This window comes from Anser anser, assembly GCF_964211835.1.
Source record: "Anser anser genome assembly, chromosome: 14".
Classification (NCBI taxonomy): Eukaryota; Metazoa; Chordata; class Aves; order Anseriformes; family Anatidae; genus Anser; species Anser anser.
The window spans coordinates 18,628,848-18,647,821 of record NC_139735.1 but is presented as its reverse complement, the minus strand read 5'-3'; the positions used below and the strand labels follow the sequence as shown (position 1 = coordinate 18,647,821).

Genomic DNA, 18,974 nt, shown 5'->3' with positions numbered 1-18,974 from the left:
GGTCATGCTAGAAAAGCTATGTGCAATAAAGCCTTGACTGAGAACGCAGCACTTTCCATCAAATTAGAGAGACCTTCCTGCTCCTCCACAATTGCATGATATCAAGTAGACTATTAAAAACAAACAACAACTTTCAATTATATTGACTTTTTGTCATTGCAACAAGGAAAGTAGGTGCTCATTATTAGGCTCTGCCAGAGTTAAATATTTATCTGTTTGACAAAGCAAATGCAGGGAAGCAAGGAAGGTTTAGAAAGAAAAGAAAAGAGAGAGGGGGGAGGGGAGGGGAGGGGAGGGGAGGGGAGGGGAGGGGAGGGGAGGGGAGGGGAGGGGAGAAACTCTGGTACGGTATATTCATATTGAAAATAATAACAAATTATCAGTCTTCCCTACCCATGTTCACCTGAAGGTTAGGCTATAATTTCAGAGAGATGAGTTTCAGTCTGTGAAGGTTAAGAAAAATTTTGAATATGGCTTTCCTATGCTCCAGTTGATTGATTTAACCCTTCTACTAGGGTAAAGCAGAAAGAAAATAATTTTGTAGCAATTACTAATAATATGCCTAGGAAAGGAAATTTAGAATGCCTAAAGAAATGCCCAAAGCTAGGAACTATTAATGACATCTAAACTAAATTCAGCTGTTAGTTATGCAGAACACTGTTTACAAATGTTTATAATGCACTTTTTTTTTTTTTTTTTTTAAATCAGACCCCACAGGTGAGATATGCAAAGGAATCTCAGGTTATAATGAATTTCTGGCATTAGATGGAGATTTAAACTGCACAAGACAGTAAAGATTGAGGTATCTTAGTACATGCCCAAGATCTTACACAATGTGGTGAACTTCCCTGCTGCAAGGTGCTGTATATAGATCATTCAATAGCTAAGCAGAGGTCTTACGAATCACACTGATATATGCAGAGCAAAGTCTGAGAAGGATTTAAGTAGCTAAACTAAGCTTAGCTCCCTTTTTGGGAGCTAGGTTACCAGTGTGTGATTTCATGTAGATAATATGAATGGTTTTATCGAATAATCTACTACTGTATCTACAAATTAGATGGGCAGGGAAAAAGAATGTTATATATTCAATTTAGTATTCTGCTTTGTACAGAGATGGAGTTTTGGTCCTAGTTTTTTGTTTGCTTTTGTTTTCTTTTGTGATATCATCAAAATTTAATAGTCTCAATCCAATTTTATTTTTTTTTAAAGGAGGGATAATATTTTTTTGTCTAAACTTTTAAAATTTATTCTCAAAAACCTCTCTGTACTGCATGGCCCTCACAGCAATAAGGGACATAAATGACTAAGAGAGAGAAGTAAGGGCATGCATTTGTTTAAAATTAGCCAGTATCTGAAAGCATACATAAGATACTCATTTTACTGCTAGGTCATAAGCTAAACTGATAGCAAGAATACACATCTGCAGTATAAAGGAAAGCAGAACTGTAGAGAATTTAATATATATTTCAGAAATCTCTTGAGTGCATTCATCACAATTAGCATCTATAGAAAACAGAGAAAGCAGACAAAGAATTCCATTTACTCCAAGATTATATATGCTATATTTTGTATATCTGGAAGCAGAGTGATTTGCTGAGAGCCTCCTGAGATGTTCCGAGCATAAGCAAATTCTAGTGATATTGATGAGACTTTTGAGAGATCATCAGCACCTTTACAGACAAGACTACTTTGTGAGCTTCCTAGGGGATCAGATAGCTGAGCTGCAAAACCTTAACAGAATCCAGACTATACCTTCCTAGCCCATATACATACCAATCTCTTGTCTAGTCCAGTTTTATGGTACCTCACATTAAGCAGTGATCTTGCAAGCTGTTCTGTGTCACTAGGCAGCCATACATTGTGACAAGTTAAATGGCCTAATGGGACCAGCAGTCTCTGGCAGTGCAAAAATACTCTTTTGAATCAGGATTCAGTAACTTATCATAATGCATTATTTCATTATGACCCAGTGTGCTATGTCTCATGATTCTTTCTGTTGCTCTTGCTATTTGTAAAAGAGTCTTCACTATTTGACTGCTTGGCTATGTGAACGGTGCAAAATCGGAACTGGAATAGGCCACCCATTCCTGTTTTATCAGTTTTGTGTTTTGCCAAAATTTCATGTCATTGTAGGTAGAAATCTTTGTCAAAAGGAGGAGTTAAATCTAAATATGATAAAAAAAATTGCTGTAGCTGCTGTTCAGAACTCAGATGTTTTAAGAATAGTTTCAAAAGAATGATCTCTTCCTGCTGTTTCTTCCTCTTGGTTTAACAGTAAATTCTAATGAAAAGTACGGGTTGTTGTCCTGCAGCAGCAAGTCTGGTTTACTGTCAGCTGCCAAATTGAGAAACAACTTCATTACACATCTGAAATAAATTTTAGGCTTCTGTATCTTGGGTAATATAGTGGTAGACAAAAATATATTCTTGACCCTGACTTTCTGGATTGGCCCTCGAGTGTTTTAGTGTAAGATGTTATTTAGGGACTTCCTTAATGATTTATATAAGCATCTGAATAGCATAGCACAAAAACTGTGGCATTCCTGAAAGAGCAAAATGCACCGATCCTTCCCAAATATTGAAACAGGCTATTTTAGGTAATGAGAAATCATTAATATCACTCCATTGACAGAAACGGATCCAAACTGGCCCCAAAGCATGCATGTAATCAACTTAGTCAGTGTCTTCCCCAAATCTGAGGATACACACTGACTCCAGATTTTCCTGTCTCTGACTCTTTTCCTGAAAACTCTATCTCATTTCCTGAAGTCACATCAAGATCATCCTCCTCCTATAGCAACACATAAGATTTAATAAGTGCTATGAATAAAATTTAAACCAGGATTACCCTTTTCCAGGTGCCTATCTGGATGATCACAATGATTTTAGTACCTCTGCATTCTAAAATATGTTCAGTATTCAACATAATCCACTGACCCTATGCTACATCTGCTATGCCTACTATTTTTTTAACTCTACCTCAGAACAATAACTTCTAATTCATGCTTGAGTGATCCAGAGCAGAATTTGACTCTCCTTATATCACAATATTGCAGATAAGAAGGTCTAAGTCGTCCCTCAGCAACTATGTTTTTAGAAACCACTCATTCTCCATAAAAGGTCAAGCTATCTTGCAGTAAAGCAAAAAACAAGCTACCTTACAACTCTGACAATTGAGTTCAAAGCAGGGCATACAAGCAAAATAGAATAGCGACTTGACAGAAAAACAGTGGCCCAGGCTCTGACAGTAAGTCTGTTCATAAAGTGGGATTACTATTATGATTAGTGCAAGTGGACATGGATAACCCTCTTTCTGTTTCTGACACATCTGTAGATCATCCCCCATTTAAATCTGTCTGTTGCTTGCTGTGTAACTGGAAAATACAAAAACAAATAACTGCATTCTAGATAGGTACAGCCCCAGAACATGAATGCCCTTTGATACCCATTCAAAACATGACAGTGATCATTTAATTGCTATCAGAGTGGAAGATGGGGGGTTATAGCAAGTGGTAGGTATGATAGGATATGGAAGAGAAAAAAAAAAAGGATAATAGTTGAAAAACAGATATACAAAAAGAACCTTTTTATGTAGACTAAATTCAGCTGTGAGGAATCCATTCTCCCTAATTTCTTCTGGATACCAGTCCTTTCATCCATGAGCAGAACTTAGCGTTTTAGCGTAGCAATGTAACCTCTTTTCATACTTTGGCAGTAATACTGCTAAAAGGATAATTCCTGTTAGAATTATATTTGAAATCATACATAAGATACCAGCTGTGCTAGGCTGGTCTTTTATTTAGAAATTTTGGCCCACATACACGTATAGGCAATGTACTGCACGAAATGTTTCTTTTCCGTGTAATGACCCAATCATTTATCTGACTAAAGTCTGTTTCCATGCATAGAAATCCTGCAGGATAAATCCCAAAAATGCTGACAGAGGGCTCCATATAGGTGAATGATTGCCACTAAATCACTCCCAAAGAATGACTTTAGAAATCACAAGTCTAGCAGAATTTTGCTGCCTTAAAACCATTTGAATGTTACTATTCCACTTTAAAAAATGTATATAAATATACTGTGTATTGTAAATTGTTTACCTCACCTATCATTTCCCTCATCAACTTCATTCATTCAGTCATCTACTTCTGCTGACCAAAAAACCCACTTATTCAAATCCAGGAATAGCTGTTTATGTTGTACAATGGTTACATCAGTAACCTGGGAATAATCCTTGTAATTTTTTATTGATGAAGCTTTAGACACAAACTCAGCCAAAATGTTGGATGTTCCATTGCCTGGTGGCATCTAAAGGTATTTATACTGCTCCCTATTGTTAGAAAACTTGAGTACTTCATATCAAAACAATAAACAGCACCATGACACTCTAGGCATTCTTCTCTATTTTCTTAGCTATCAGTAAAGTCTTACGGCTGCTGTCACACATTCACATTACTAATAGTTATGCTGGGTGGTGGCAGCAGCAGCAGGAATTGCTAGCAAGGTCTCTGAACTTCTATTTCCTCCCATTTGATGTGAAAAGTGAGTTTATCAGCAACTAGTTTGGGGACCAATAGCAGTGTGACAGTCAGCTCAAGTGAGTGTTTAGCAAAACTTGTCAATGGGCTTACACAATAAAGACTGTACTGAAGCCAGCCCATACATGTTTTGTCTGAAGCTGATTCATATCTACAAAAGCTTCAGTCACACAAATATACTGAAATTTAGGTACACCATTATCATCTTTTCCTTACAGCTCCTTCTCTTTTATTTCCTTCTCTTGTCGTTCCTGTTAATTAACGTGTTAATGATACAGAGAGCATATGGTCTTTTATCTTTTTACAGTAAAGCTTTAGACCACAAATGTACCTCTGTAGATTAGTTTTGTTTTGTGGTTTCCTTAGGTTGTCCTAGAGCACAGCAATAAGCAAATAAACAAATCAGAAAGTTGAGTAAAATGATGGAGAGAAATGTAATGATCACAAGACCTAAGAATCTTGTAGCCATAAATCAATTTTTTTTTTTCCTCCACAGCGTTCTGACTCCAACTGTAACCTGAAGAAGAGAGTAAACTCTGTAACGTCTCAGGCAGATCAATCTCCTGAAGCCAGCATAATATCAAATAGTGCATCCCAATATCAACCAGTGTCTGTTCTTCCACCAGCCACCCCAGCACCACCACCTATTGGAGGCACAAGTAAAATAGACCAGTATTCTAGGATCCTCTTTCCGGTGGCATTTGCAGGATTCAACCTGGTATACTGGGTTGTTTACCTCTCAAAAGACACTATGGAAGTGAGTAGTAGAATTTCAGAATACTTGCTTATAATATGTACCATGTTTAGTTAGCCAATACTATTTGAACTGTTCATTTGCTTTGGCAACTGCAGTTAATCAGTTATGTCTGAGGAAAGTTTACTGATACTACCTTTCTCTAAAAATCAGCTGTCACTTCCAATAACAGTGGCACTCGGTAAACTGTAGAAAGACTATTTGAAGGTGAGAAATGTAAACACTTCTTTACTATGTTACACTGAGCAGAACATAGGAAATTGTGTAAGACAACATATGACACCATTCTCAGCAAACATACCGATCTTAAATCTTCCAATTCTTCATCTTCCTGTCTGCAGCAAGGAATGGTAAAGTTATCTGTTGCAGCAATACAATAAAGGAGATAAGAACATGAATATCTGCTAAGATTTTTTCAGTGACACAATAACAGTCTCCTAAAATAAGTCTTTTATTTATTCTAAACATTTATCTACAGTGTGAAGAACTATTGAATATTACAGCATACACCGTGAATTGAGAGTCCTTGTTTTTTTACATTTTAATGCTGATTTTCCATGTTTCTTCATAAAATGGAACCGTTTTATGCTGATAAAGTTGCTAAATTCTTTGCTTGTTTGAATCAGGCTAAGAGTTACTGTGCCTTTAGATGTCCATGAAGTGCAGAAGAGATGTGTACCCTGCAAATTGAGTGTGCCTAGAACAATCAGTCAGTGATTAGCTTATCACTTTCAAACAGTTATTAAAATTTAGTCTTTAATGCTTTAATTCTCTGATTTTCCTTTTTGTCTAAATACAGTTAATGGTGTCCTTTCTCCTTGGTAAAAAAATATATTCATTTGCCTTGTTGCCATAGAGTTTTTGAATCTCACTGGACATTGCAGTCAATATGATTGGTAAATTTAGCTTTATTTAGGACAGCTACAGATATAATGATGTTATTTAGACTGTACTGAATGCACGAAGTCCCTCTATCAATAACAATAGAGGCTGGAAATCTGATATGAGTGGTGTGCTAATTCCGCCTTTATTTCCCAGGTTAGAGGTAAAGAAGGCCAAGGGAAATCTCTTGGAGAGTCAGGAGATATTGCAGTTCAAACTAACAAGACAGTGCTGATCAGCTGACTGGTGGCATCTTGCCTCTACTTGAAGCAGAGGCTAGTAGCCTCTAATTTTGCTGATTTTTTGCTACTAGTATTATCTGGAAAATACTGTCTTTCAAAGAGAGAGTGTGCTGCCAAGCAGCTTATATGAAATCAGAAGGGCAGGAAGATAGGAGGCACTACCTCTTGTAAATGTTCTGCAGATGCCTCTCTCAAGAGGTCACAGCTGCTAACTCCTGGCCACTCAAAATCTGCCCAATGCTAAATTTAGCATTTGTGCCAGAGATACTGATCCCTCTATTAAAATATTGACTATGTGTGCACATTACTTATCTCAATCAGAGAAGGGAAGTATCAAAAAAACTCATGTATTATCATTACAGTTTCTGTTTAGAGGCCAGTTTCTCAGCCTGCGTAGCTTGCCATAATTCCAGTTATTTCCTTCAACCATTCACATTTTGGATAGAGAAATATTTGGAACATTTTACCTTCATAGTGATGAAATATTTACACTAAACCTTGTATATTAATAGTTATATTAGAACTAGATTTTTAAAATATTTCTAAGAACTAGGACATAGTGCTGACTGTAAATACTTTTAAAATTCCCTTTTTGCAAGTTCACAAACCTGTTCACAAATGCAGCAATTATTATAGAATGCAAAAAATCCACTATCAAGATTTATGGAACAGAACAGTTTTAACAGCTGGGATGTTTCAAATGACAAAGAATATAAACAGTTATGTAAAGTGTTGCTCAACCTTTTCTTCATAAATTACATTCTCCTGTTCATGTGCTCAGTTGTAACTAATGATTGTGATATACATTGGTAGATTTCTAATTCAATGTTTTATCCTTGAAAGTTGTTACTTTCAAGGAAAATCAGGATTGTTTTTGCTTTAATAAAATGTATTAAAAATATGTAAGCTTTTCCATTTGAGCAGAAGTGATACAAAAGTTAGGTGAGCAAAGCATGGCATTCTTAAAGGCCACTTCAATTCAAGTCAGCCTCAAGCCCAATAGATTATATATTGATTCAGTATTATCCAGTTATGGAATCTGACTCTTTGAAAAGAGTACATTTTGTGTGGTATTTCAAATATATTAGCTGTTTTCAAGTTTATTTGGTTTATGTTTAAAAAAGTGGAAAAAATATATAATCAGCTCACTGAAATAACCAAATTTCCTGTGCAGAAATTTTTGTAGTGCAGCTAAGATTTTGATTAATGTTATGTGGAATACTGAGTTCCTTGCAGAATGTCACTTCCTTCCAGCCTGTCACTGTGGAGATTCCTAAGCTGAATAACTCTCTACTGTCTTTGGGCAATGCATATAGAACAAATCAAGGAGCTTTACATTAATCTGCTTTGTGCTGTCTGTGAAAGCAGGCTGTTAGTACTGGAGTGTATGTTCATTTCTAACTCCTATCACTATCTTCTGGCCAGACTCTTTCTTAGACTTCAAAGAAGTTCAAAAATCTCTTTTTTTTTTTAATTTTTTTTTTAACTACTTGTTCAGAATTCAGATCATCAGCTTTACTAATGTAAAGACAGTTGCATGAGACGAAGAGCTCTCCTCTAAGCTTTTTGGTAATATTTCTGTGCACTGCTAATGAATTTTCTTATGGCTCAAGTAATAGTCCACGTTACAGAAATGAAGTCATTCTTGTGTGTTTACCTAATATTTCTAAGACACTGTGGGGTTTGAGTATTTTTTAAAGTACTCCCTGCAGTACCTCCCACCCACCCTCCCTCTTAGTCCTTTCCTCACTGGATGACTTCAGATCAGTTACCCTTTCTCATACTGTACATGTAAGCTAAAAGTATATTAATTACACAGCACATTTAGGATTTGGAAGTTTGTATACTAAAGAAGGTGTTTCTAATAAAAGCAGACAGGATTGGGCAGATAGCAAGATAACTTACGCTGAACTCTGTTTGTTTTTCCACACATACACTGAACCAAATGTAGCTCAGCCAGGAAGCTTAGCACCAAATTTCCATTATACAATTAATCCTTTATTATATTTTTTAAACAAAATAGCAGCATTCTCTAGAATGGATGGAAAAAAAATCTATATTGAATCTAAGTGCTTTAACTGAATGCTTTTTGACATGGAAGGAGATGAAGTCCTCTTCTGGCCTTGATATCTAATTAAACAGTTCTGTTGTCCAATGGAATGAGTGGGTAAGCATTCTTACTTTGTAAGTCATCCACTGTGCAACTTGATCCATAAATGATGTTTCAACACAAAAACTGTTTTGCACTGTGGAGAAGCAGTAACATTGCAGCAAAACAGTTATATTGGTAAAACTATTGGAATGAAGCCAACAGTTCTCTGTCTGCATTTTGCTAGACAGCATGTTGTTAGAACCTCATATAACCAAAAGACAACATAAAAGTGGAGGAAGGAAAGTACTTGCAAGTATTTATATGAAAGAATCCCTAGCTGAAATAACAGATGCCATGTTTTAGACCAAATATGATAAACCCCCCTCTCTCAAAGGGTTTTATAACTGAAATGTTAACAGATGTTTAGCTATGGCAGCACGACTGTGCCATTTATAATATGAAAAATTAAAGCATTTAAATTACTCTAAGAGGACTTACAATCTACCTATGTAAGGTCTGTTTGTAATTAATTTAGATGGAATGTGTGAGGATGTGACATCCCCATGATTTATACATGGAGAACAGAATAGGCATGTTTCAATGTTGTATGTTCTTCTGTAAAGCACAGTAATATCTGCTATCCACAGAAAGCTCTGCACAGAAAAACTATACACACATGTCCAGATTAGCTAAACATAGAAGTTCTTGAAGGGAGAAAAAAGCAATCTGACAATTGAGGAAAAAAAAAAAAAGTTTATCTTTTTTTGTCATACATGCTTTTTTTTTTTTTTCCTAATTTCTTAAATCTTGCTAAGTCCTCAAGCTGAACACTAATTTATAATAGTGACTTTGATAAGTGAATTGCATGCTTGGTTTATTTTAATAAATTTAAAATTTGCTTGATTTAGAATGTAAGAAATGCCCTTTTAACAAGAAGGGTATAAGAACTTAGTCTATGTTTGCCATGTCATTCATAATGCATATGCTGTTCTCACATCTTCTTACACATATCCTTTCTAAAGTAACCTGTCCCAATATTTTATATGTATCATACTATATTACAGTTTTTAACATAATAAAACACAGAATGAGGTCTGTGGAGTGACTTAAGCTCATGAAGACTATGGTAAATTTGTGATGATGAACTGCAGAAAAACAAGCAGAGGGGGCAGATTTTACGTTTGGGGGCGGAAGGTAAAATGTAATTGAATGTGCTAAATGTGCTGACTCCTAGATATTATTGGAACACATAGCACGATGGCAGAAAAGGAGTTACATAGCAGGCTGAAGGAGAAAATGAGAAGCCAGTGATGCATGGGGTCAACTAAGAACAGAGAAACAAAAACTGGAAAAGTATTTATTGTTAAGATTGTTAAGATTGTTATTATTAAGATTGTTGATATTCATAAAGCTTACAGTGCGTATTGTGCATTGTGCTTCAGTTTAACACTGGAAAAATGATGTTCAGGAGAAAATAGTCATTGCTGCATGTACTTACAGTTGAGCTTTGGAGGTCAGGTAACGAATATCAAATTCTGAGAAGGTTCTCCTTTGGACTGCAGTTCTATTCCAAGCCTGTTGAGACAGCTAGAAATCAGGTGATTGTGTTGGTTAACTACACTGTTGACAATCCATAGCTTAAACTTCTCTCCTAACTTTTCTTCCAGTTTTTTGAACCTACTGCAATGCATCTTCGAAATGACCATCAGTCCAACTAAAGAACAGAACAAGGTTTCAAAAAAATCACGGAAGGTCTCGTAGGGTTGAAGTGACTTCAAAGGAATTGTCTATCCACAGGTGCTCTCAATGTTCAAACACAGAATATTTCCATTGGACATCATCTGGAAACAAACTCTGGACAAATCAAAAAAAACAGAAACTGCACAGAGTTCTAAAAATACTTTCTTACAATTTCTTACTGTAATTCTGCTATAAAAGTTCTTGTTAAATTATTTTGTCCAACAGTCAAAGAAAAGAATGTGTATTTGTTCTAGTTCTGTAACAAATAATTGAATGTTTACATTGGTATAAAACATCAGTAATGGGATTATTTCTCTTAGATGCAATGGGCATTACTAAAGGAAGCCAGATTCTGAACTGGTATAAATTAGCACTGTTTCACTGAAGTGCTAGGAGCTGCACTGATTTGCATCAGGTGAAATTGGCCCAAAATAACGTTAAGAATAAAAGCTATGAGAGGGAGCTGCACTCTCATCACCTTTTCATAACCTTTTCATAGATAAGATGAATGATGAATACTGATTTTCTGTAATTTCAACTTCATATCCTTTAATCTGAGGTAATATTTGTAAAGAAAAAATTCGTATTAAGGAACAAAACAGAAAGGATTGGTTATGTACTTTAGCTGGTTACATTATAATGCTTTTTTGTTGACAGCGACCGTGAAAGTGAAACCAGTTTAATTACAAGCAATTTATGGGCAGTATCTAGAAACACAGGACTGATGCCAGGGAGATTTCAGGGACTGATGCCAGGGAGATTTCCAAGTTGACTGGCTAGAAAGATGCAGCTACCCGTCAAGTGAAATTCAAGTCTCCAGCTCTAGGAAATTTCCCAGAAGCGAGTCTTGACAGCTAGTTAGGAAACAAACTTATCAGCTGTTTCTACTGAACTGCACATAGCAAACTCCTTAGAACTTTTTCCACAGGGAAGTTACTGTCAGCAAATTCAGAGTTTAAAGATGCTAGTATTTTATTTCTCACTCTCAACAAAAACAGTCACAGGATTTATTTTTCATAGTTCATAGTCATCTATTATTTTATTGTACATTCACACCCTTTATCTCTGTAGACCTTCTCAAGTATGTAATTAGGAAAGATAATCAAATCAAGCCACGTCTATTGCAGGTGTAGTGGACACTGGTGGGAGTCAAAAGCACACAAGTCTTACATGCAGCCAAATATAAATTGAGGACCCCTATCCTGAATTTAACTGTAGTGCAACAAAATTATATTCATTTTAAAGTGAGATGGAAAATTCAGGGTCTTTTGTTTTGTCTAAACAAACATCTTAGTCACTGTGAAAAAATAAATAGGGGCTGGCTAATTCCAGTAAGTTAGCAAGTGCTCTATTGGCTTCATTGGCACTATAACTAACTTAACTATCTGTTGAGCTAGCTCCAGTTGTTTTTTCAGCTCCAGCTGTTTTTTTTACAGCTTCACTGTTTTTTCTCCTATTTCAAGAGAAGCATATAGCTTTTACTGGTGTGGTTCCTGGACTGAAAATGTGAGATCACTTTTCAAACTTCTTGTTCTTAATTCTGTAGAACATAATTGCAGACAATTTAAGTAGACTTGAGTCAATATTAACTATTGCTGCACAGAGATGTCGTGTTTGCAGTTTTTTTTTTTTTTTCCTGACTGGCAGCAGGCCGGCACACTTGGATATATTTGCAAGTGCACTGAATTTTTTCTTCACTTTGCTTTGAAATCAAAATTGTGAAATGAAAATTGTGAAATTGATCTTTTACATTTTTAAAAGTTAAAATATGGACACTATGCAAGTTAGCATTTTACATTTTGTAAATACATTTTATTTTGGAAAAAAAAAAAAGTGTTGTAGAGACCCAGAGGTTATCTTTTAGTCTAACTTTACTCGTTGTTGCTCCACAGACTAATTTTCTATTTTGAATACACTAATGTCTGTAAGAGTTTTCTAAAGACTTTAGAACTGGTTTATGCACAAAACGATAATCTTTAGAAGTTATAGGAAAAAAAGTTACAATGAAGCTAAATTTTGTACCCAGTCTTCTTTGTTTAAAAAATATTTGAATATGAATTTACAGAAAATCCAGAGAGTTACTAAATAGTCATTATTTCCTTGGAATGTAGTATTTCAATGTATAAAATAATGGTAAATTCCTAACTGTAAGGTTCTATCAGCACATTAAAAATATACTAACAGCTCTTGGTGTTTGATACCACATTTCAACATCATTGCAAAGACTGCTGATTTTGCTTCAAAGGAGATTTCCATGTGGACAAGATAGGGAAAGGTTTGTCCTCCACATTTGTTTGAATAGTAGGAAGGGACTATGTATTTACCCAATTAAATGCTTTGTAGAGAAACAGTTCATATTCAATCATATTCAACATCAATAATCATAATGCTAAGTTATATCTTAGAATAAATGTAATTACTTACAATTAATGTCAGTTCATAAAAATACTAGTTATGGTCCAACAGTAACCAAACAAGATATGGAGCAAAAAGAAAAGATAAATACAAAAAAAAAAGATTCATATATATATAAGCATATGGATATGTATTTCTGTAGATAATAAAAATAGTATTAAATAGAGAAATATATATTAATTTAAAGGAGATTAAGGGAGATGGCGGGATTTTTTAATTTTTTTTTCCCCCAGTATTTTTGACTGCATTGCAATTAGAAGATCAGGAGCTAAGTTTTAAAGTTTCTGTAAAATGAATTTTTTTTTTATGTGCAAAAATGGACGGGGGGGGGGAGGGTTAGGTAGGCAGTTACCTTGAGCTGTCACACACTTGTAATACATTATTCAAAATTGACCTAACTTTCTACGTATCCAAGTAAACAGAATGGATTGAGTTTACCCCACAAACCCTCAAATGGACAGAATGTGGCATCAGAGTTTTCAGATACATAATCTATGCAATGGGACACTAGATCATCCACTATTGTGACAGCAAGAATTGAATAAATCCATGAAATGTACATATAAAGATGAAAGTCCTCGCTATGGTTTGGTATCAAGTACTGTCCAGTGTTTTGATATTTTGATGTATCACATTACCAACTCAGTGTCTCTCTTGTACCTACGCAAACAAAATTCAGAAGTGACTTTGTCATTGCTTAGATTATTACATTCTTGTTTCTCTTCCTGTTCATGACAGGAAGAGCACTCCTCATCTACTTATCCACTTTTCTTTATAAGTTATTCTTACAGGATTCACCTTTAATCAGAAAGCAATCAAAGTATTTCAAATCTCCAGGTAAATGCTGTCCATCACCTGGCTTTACGGAGAACCCTGAAAAGGAAAAGGTCCTTTATCCAGAAGGAGAATGAGTAGAGACTTGGGCAGAAACTATTCCATTCTTCATCACTTCGTCAACAAAAATCAGGACTCACCCATGCCTGGAGTGGTGCTTGCGTACAAAGATTATAGATCCGCAGTTTTTTTTCCAGATAGCAGTTTGACACAAATCAATTGCATATCAGCCAAGTTTGTTGGAAGTAAAAGTTACTGACAAACCATGAATGAGACTCAGACATGCTTTCTGGTATACAAGTCTTAAAACAGTTTGACCAAGACAAATGAAGGAATCCAAAGAAACCAAAACCACCCATACAATTTTAAGGGAACAAACAAAATCAAACACAGATGAGGAAAAAAAATAAATGAATCCCATGTATTTACTGTAGTTTTATGAAAGTAGGCCAACATTGCAGAACTTCTTAAAACATAGAAATGGGCATTTCAGCTAAATCCCTTTGCAATGCACTTGGATTTTTATCAGGTCAAAGATGTCAATAGCTCATGAAAACATGGTCTGACATCAGTTATGACTGGACTATTTTTAACTTTATAAAAGTGATCTTTAATGGTTTTAAGGTACTAAATCCTTTACATGCCTTAAGGAGCAAATAAGTCTTCTTTGGGCCATATGTAATTACCTGTTCAAGCATTATTGCAAAGGTTGTTTTGTGTTTCTTTTTTTTTTCTCCCAATAATACCTGCTTCATTTAAAATATTTTTTTCATATAGCAGATAGAAATGTAATATTTTCTAATTTAAAATTAAATAAAATTAGCAATCTGAAACTCTTTACTGGAATATTTATGTCTACTCTTCATGTACATTTAAAAAAGCTGCATTACTATAACTGAATGACAGCTTTGCTTTGGTGAAAATAAGGAAATAGCTACTGTTAGAAGTTGACCTTTCTAAGGGCTGTGAACTCTGTGTGTTTATTTAACCTACCTGGAAACAAGGTGTTCCCAATAGAGATGTGGGGGATGATTAGAAGATTAAAAATTTGGTTCTCTGCTAAGAAGTCAGAAGTTCTACCTTGTGGTGGTTTTACTCGGTTGGGAGGCCGAGCTCCACCACAACCGCTCTCTCACTCCCCCTCCTCAAAGAGGAACAGGGAGAAAATACGATGAAAAGGGCTCAAGGGTTGAGATAAGGACGAGGAGATCGCACAGTAATTATCGTGACGGGCAAAACAGACTCGGCGTAGGGAGATAGTAAGATTTATTGCCTATTACTAACAAGCTAGAGAAGTGAGAAACAAAGGAAAGAAACCAAAAGCACCTTCCCCCCAACCACTCTCTTCCACCTCCTCCCCCTGAGCGGCGCAGGGGAACGGGGGAATGGGGGTTATGGTCAGTCTATAGCGCTTCTTCAGGGGTCTTCCAAAGGCCGCAGTCTCCATCAGTGCAGGTCCACCTGCTCCACCGTGGTCTCCTCCACGGGCTGCAGTGTGGAACCCTGCTCCACCGCGGTACTCCATGGGCTGCAGGGGGACAGCCTGCTTCACCATGGTCCTCACCACAGGCCGCAGGGGACTTCTGCTCCGGCGCCTGGAGCACCTCTCCCCCTCCTTCTTCACTGACCTTGGCGCCTGCAAGGCTGTTTCTCACTCCTCTCACTCTCCCAGCTGCTGTGTGGTGCAGCGTTTTTTTTTCCTTGTCTTAAATATGCTCTCACAGAGGCGCAAAACAACATCACTTATTGGCTCAGCTCTGGTCAGCAGTGGGGCCCTTACCAAACATGGGGCAGCTTCTAGATCCTTCTCACAGAAGCCCCCTGCTACCAAAACCTTGCCACGTAAACCCACTACATACCTCCATGTAAAACAAAATATAATAAGAGACAATGCTAAAACTAATACTATGCTATTTACTTTCTGCTCTTCCTGACTATGAAGTGATCTGACTTGACTACTATTTAAGTCAATGGAGAACATTTATGATCTCATTGGGGAAATTATATTAGAGTCTTTAAGTTCCTTATACTAGTCTGTAGGAAGGATTTGATTGTGATGATGTGACAGACTGGAAATAACCAGAAATAGAATAGTCCTTTATCCAAAGAGGTGAATTTTACTGCAAACTTTTTTTTTTTTTTTTTTAATAGGCAGAAATATGTATGAAGGAAAAGATCCTTTGTGGTCAGTAAATGTAAATATTGTATATTCTCAACTTCTAAGAATTCGTACATTCTTTATGGGTTAAAAGTTGACATATTCCCCTCCCCCCTAACCATGTTTTATATGAGTAAAAACTTCCATTTCCTTTCTTATCCAGTCTTCACATAAAAAACATCATTAATTGTTTGCTATGGAAATCTGCATGGAACTCTATTCAAAGGGAAAATTAAATTTTATTTGTAAGCTTTATCAGTTTTAAATTTTATCCAAATACATTTTACTTTGAAACACTCTTTACCCTTTTAGCATGTTTTCCTACATGAACTAAATTAATCTACTTGAACAGAGGCCTTTTAAACAATTATTGGAAAAACAAAAGTTTCTAAGGTGTTACTAAGTTACTCCAAATCAGCTTCACAGCGCTAAAGGAGTAGCTGGATAAGTATTAATAAGGAGTAGTTTTAGTATTGTGAACACACGCGAAACCCAGAGTGCAGACTCTGAATAACCTACAGATGTACTGTGATGGCAGCATGTAGTAGGGGAACCAGGTGCAGGATTTTTCTTTTGTCAAATAATTTAATTCAAAACATTTAAAATAAAGCATTATTACAACATTAAAGAAAGAAAAACACACACTAAATATTAAAACAAACAATCAATCTAACCGTTAAATCTCTCTCAATACAAGTGGAAGCTTGTGAGCAGAGTTGTCTGTGATGGGCACATGGTTCCTTCCACGAATGAAAAATTCTACTAATGGAAGCCAAAGCTTAAAACGTGGACTGATGGCAAGAAATGACGTTATCTTTTTTTATCTTTAAACTGCAAATCTAGCATGGAGAATTTAACATTATCTGAACATTTACCTGAATGATTTCTGAACCTTTCTTCATTTTCTTATATTTTTATGCAGGCTTTGCTTTAAGGAGTAAAGTACTGAATAAAATTCACAGGTGGAGCAAGACCATAACAACACTAAATATGATCTCCATAAAATAGTTCAAAACATTTAATAGTGCAGAAAGCACAGAATTCCTCTTTTCAAATGATTACTTCCCAGTATAAGAAATCTAGAAGCACATCATCTGTCTAGCCTTGTATTTGAAATCACTTGACGTTTATATTTCAAGTATAGTTACTGTATCTCTCTCTCAAAAAAATCTGTGTCCAATTAGGTGGACAGAGCCTTGCTGATAGTCAGCGTGCATGTGTCTGACAGCTGGAGTCAGGCTTGATGCTTTTAGTACTAACTAGATTATTTTCATCATTATTTTCATATTATTTACATCAGTATGAAAATGTAGGAAGTTTTGCCCTTGCTACTCTAAGGACTTTATTCTGATCTTCTAGCACCATGAAAGCGAAGTAACTCTGCTGAAGCAAACCGAACAAGACCAGAGAGAAAGGAATTAACTGAGACTAAGAGGTGCCATATTTAAGAAGCTGCTTTAAATGCCATTTTTTTAAGCCTATGTAATAGCTCAGTTGTAATAGCACTATACTGCTTAACTCTAATATGGAACAACCTATTACAAAAAATTACCTAAATCCATTTACCATAGATAGAGATGCCTAAAAAGACCAGCTAAAGAAAAGCAGCGTCCACAACTTCCAGTAATTACATGAATTAAGGCAAATGCATTCTTAAAAGCTATATTCAGAAATGCCTGCTATTATAGTACATATTTTTTTAAGAATTGAAAGAAAAAAACAAACAAACCTCCCTCCCTCCATGTACCCTATGAAAGCAACACAACAAAATTTTAACAGTGAATAAAGGACAAAACCCTTCCTGGTAGGAGAACTTAGAAACCAGAAAGAGCACAGATGTGTTTAGGAAGCTCTGTATACAATGTACCTATTAATATACTATTAATATACTTCTATTCTGCAAGCATACAAGTATTCTGTAGCAAAAAATGACTTTCTACGTCTGAGATCTCTTCATTAACAGCTCTTTATGGAGCAGTCACAGGAGTATTACTGTGTGCTTGAAATAAATTAAAACCACTGGATAATTGTCCTCTATTCAGGACCAGTAAGCACCAAAGTGAGTTTAAAAGCTAAGTCAGTTTAAAACTCTTAATTCCAGTTGTACTAGAAGTTAAGATTCACAAGACACCAACATTCTATGTCTATCATAAGACTGGAAAGTAATTTGTTTGCTTACAAGGTATCACTACATTAGGGGCCGATCAAGGAGTCATGACTTTTATAGATGAGCACCTCAATGTTCTGAAATCACCAAGAAAATATTCAGGTCAGTGATGTGCAAATGTAACACTTTTTCTCTCTAGGAGTTCCATTTAAAGATGCAGCAATCTCAAAACATCTCCCATGACACCCTAACATGAAAAAAAAAAACCAACAACTGACACATCAAATTGTAATGGAAAGCTGTTCTGATTTTAGTACTAAGAGGAGAAGGCAAAACAGGATTTTGTTACTTACATATTTCTACAGGAGAGAGTTTGGCCATCAAGATTATTCAAAATCATGTAGTTTGTAATGGTCTCTGAGAAAGCAATCTGCTAGTAACAGACAAATTAAGACAAATTAAATAACTGAGCCCATCTCCTTTTTGGCCATACTACTCACGTTGCTTTGAAAGCTGAAGAGATGGTAAAGGTGATGGCGTGGTAACAGGGAAAGTCTGGACCTAGTGATTTTGCTGTGGCACTGAAGGACGGTGGGTGTTCTAGGTCCTCCGCATCACTTGAACTGCAAAAAATTGGACTTGAGTACAATATGAATACTTGCTACTAAACGTACTTTAGTTGGCATAGAATGTTTCATGACAACAAAAACATCACATGAAAATAGCGTTGATTACATTTTAATATGGAGAGTCCCTGAGATTTAGGAGTCTCTCTGGTCCTTTCCAACTTGATGTCATATATTGACAAGACCCACAAAACCAGTTAAACAGAGAGTATTCAAGTCAGCACAACTCTGCTTTACATAGTTTAATAAATAAACACATACACTTGTGAAGCTTCAGAAATTGTTAGGGAACTGTTTTCCTCAGTTTTCATATTTTTCTGCTTATGTTTCTAGATACTTAAATAAAAATCTGATAGGTTAAGGTCAACACATAGTAATCAGTAGTGAAACCAAACTTCATCATCCCTGCTTAATAATACAAATATTACATATATATTTATGTATATATACATAATATAAAATATAATAATACAAATTATTACAAATTTATTAATACAAAGGCTTTCTATGCATGAAACGTGAATTCTTCTATCTCAGAGGAATGCCAAGTATGGTTGTTATTTCTGCAAAGTGCAGCATGTCC

General features: G+C 35.7%; 1 protein-coding gene across 3 annotated transcripts in view; it reads left to right on the top strand.

The window, feature by feature from the left end:
• Positions 1 to 17,381, top strand: part of GABRA6 (gamma-aminobutyric acid type A receptor subunit alpha6) — a 33,084-nt gene extending 15,703 nt beyond the window's left edge. For 2 of the 3 annotated variants that reach the window (XM_083798058.1, XM_083798060.1), the window contains exon 9: positions 5,038 to 5,949. In XM_083798058.1, coding sequence (XP_083654184.1) covers positions 5,038 to 5,352 — 315 coding nt within the window. In that variant the 3' untranslated portion in view covers positions 5,353 to 5,949. Of the gene's footprint in view, positions 1 to 5,037; positions 5,950 to 10,178 lie in introns of those variants that run through there. The other variant, XM_083798059.1, reaches the window with a different exon arrangement.
• The last annotated feature ends 1,593 nt before the right edge of the window (positions 17,382 to 18,974 follow it).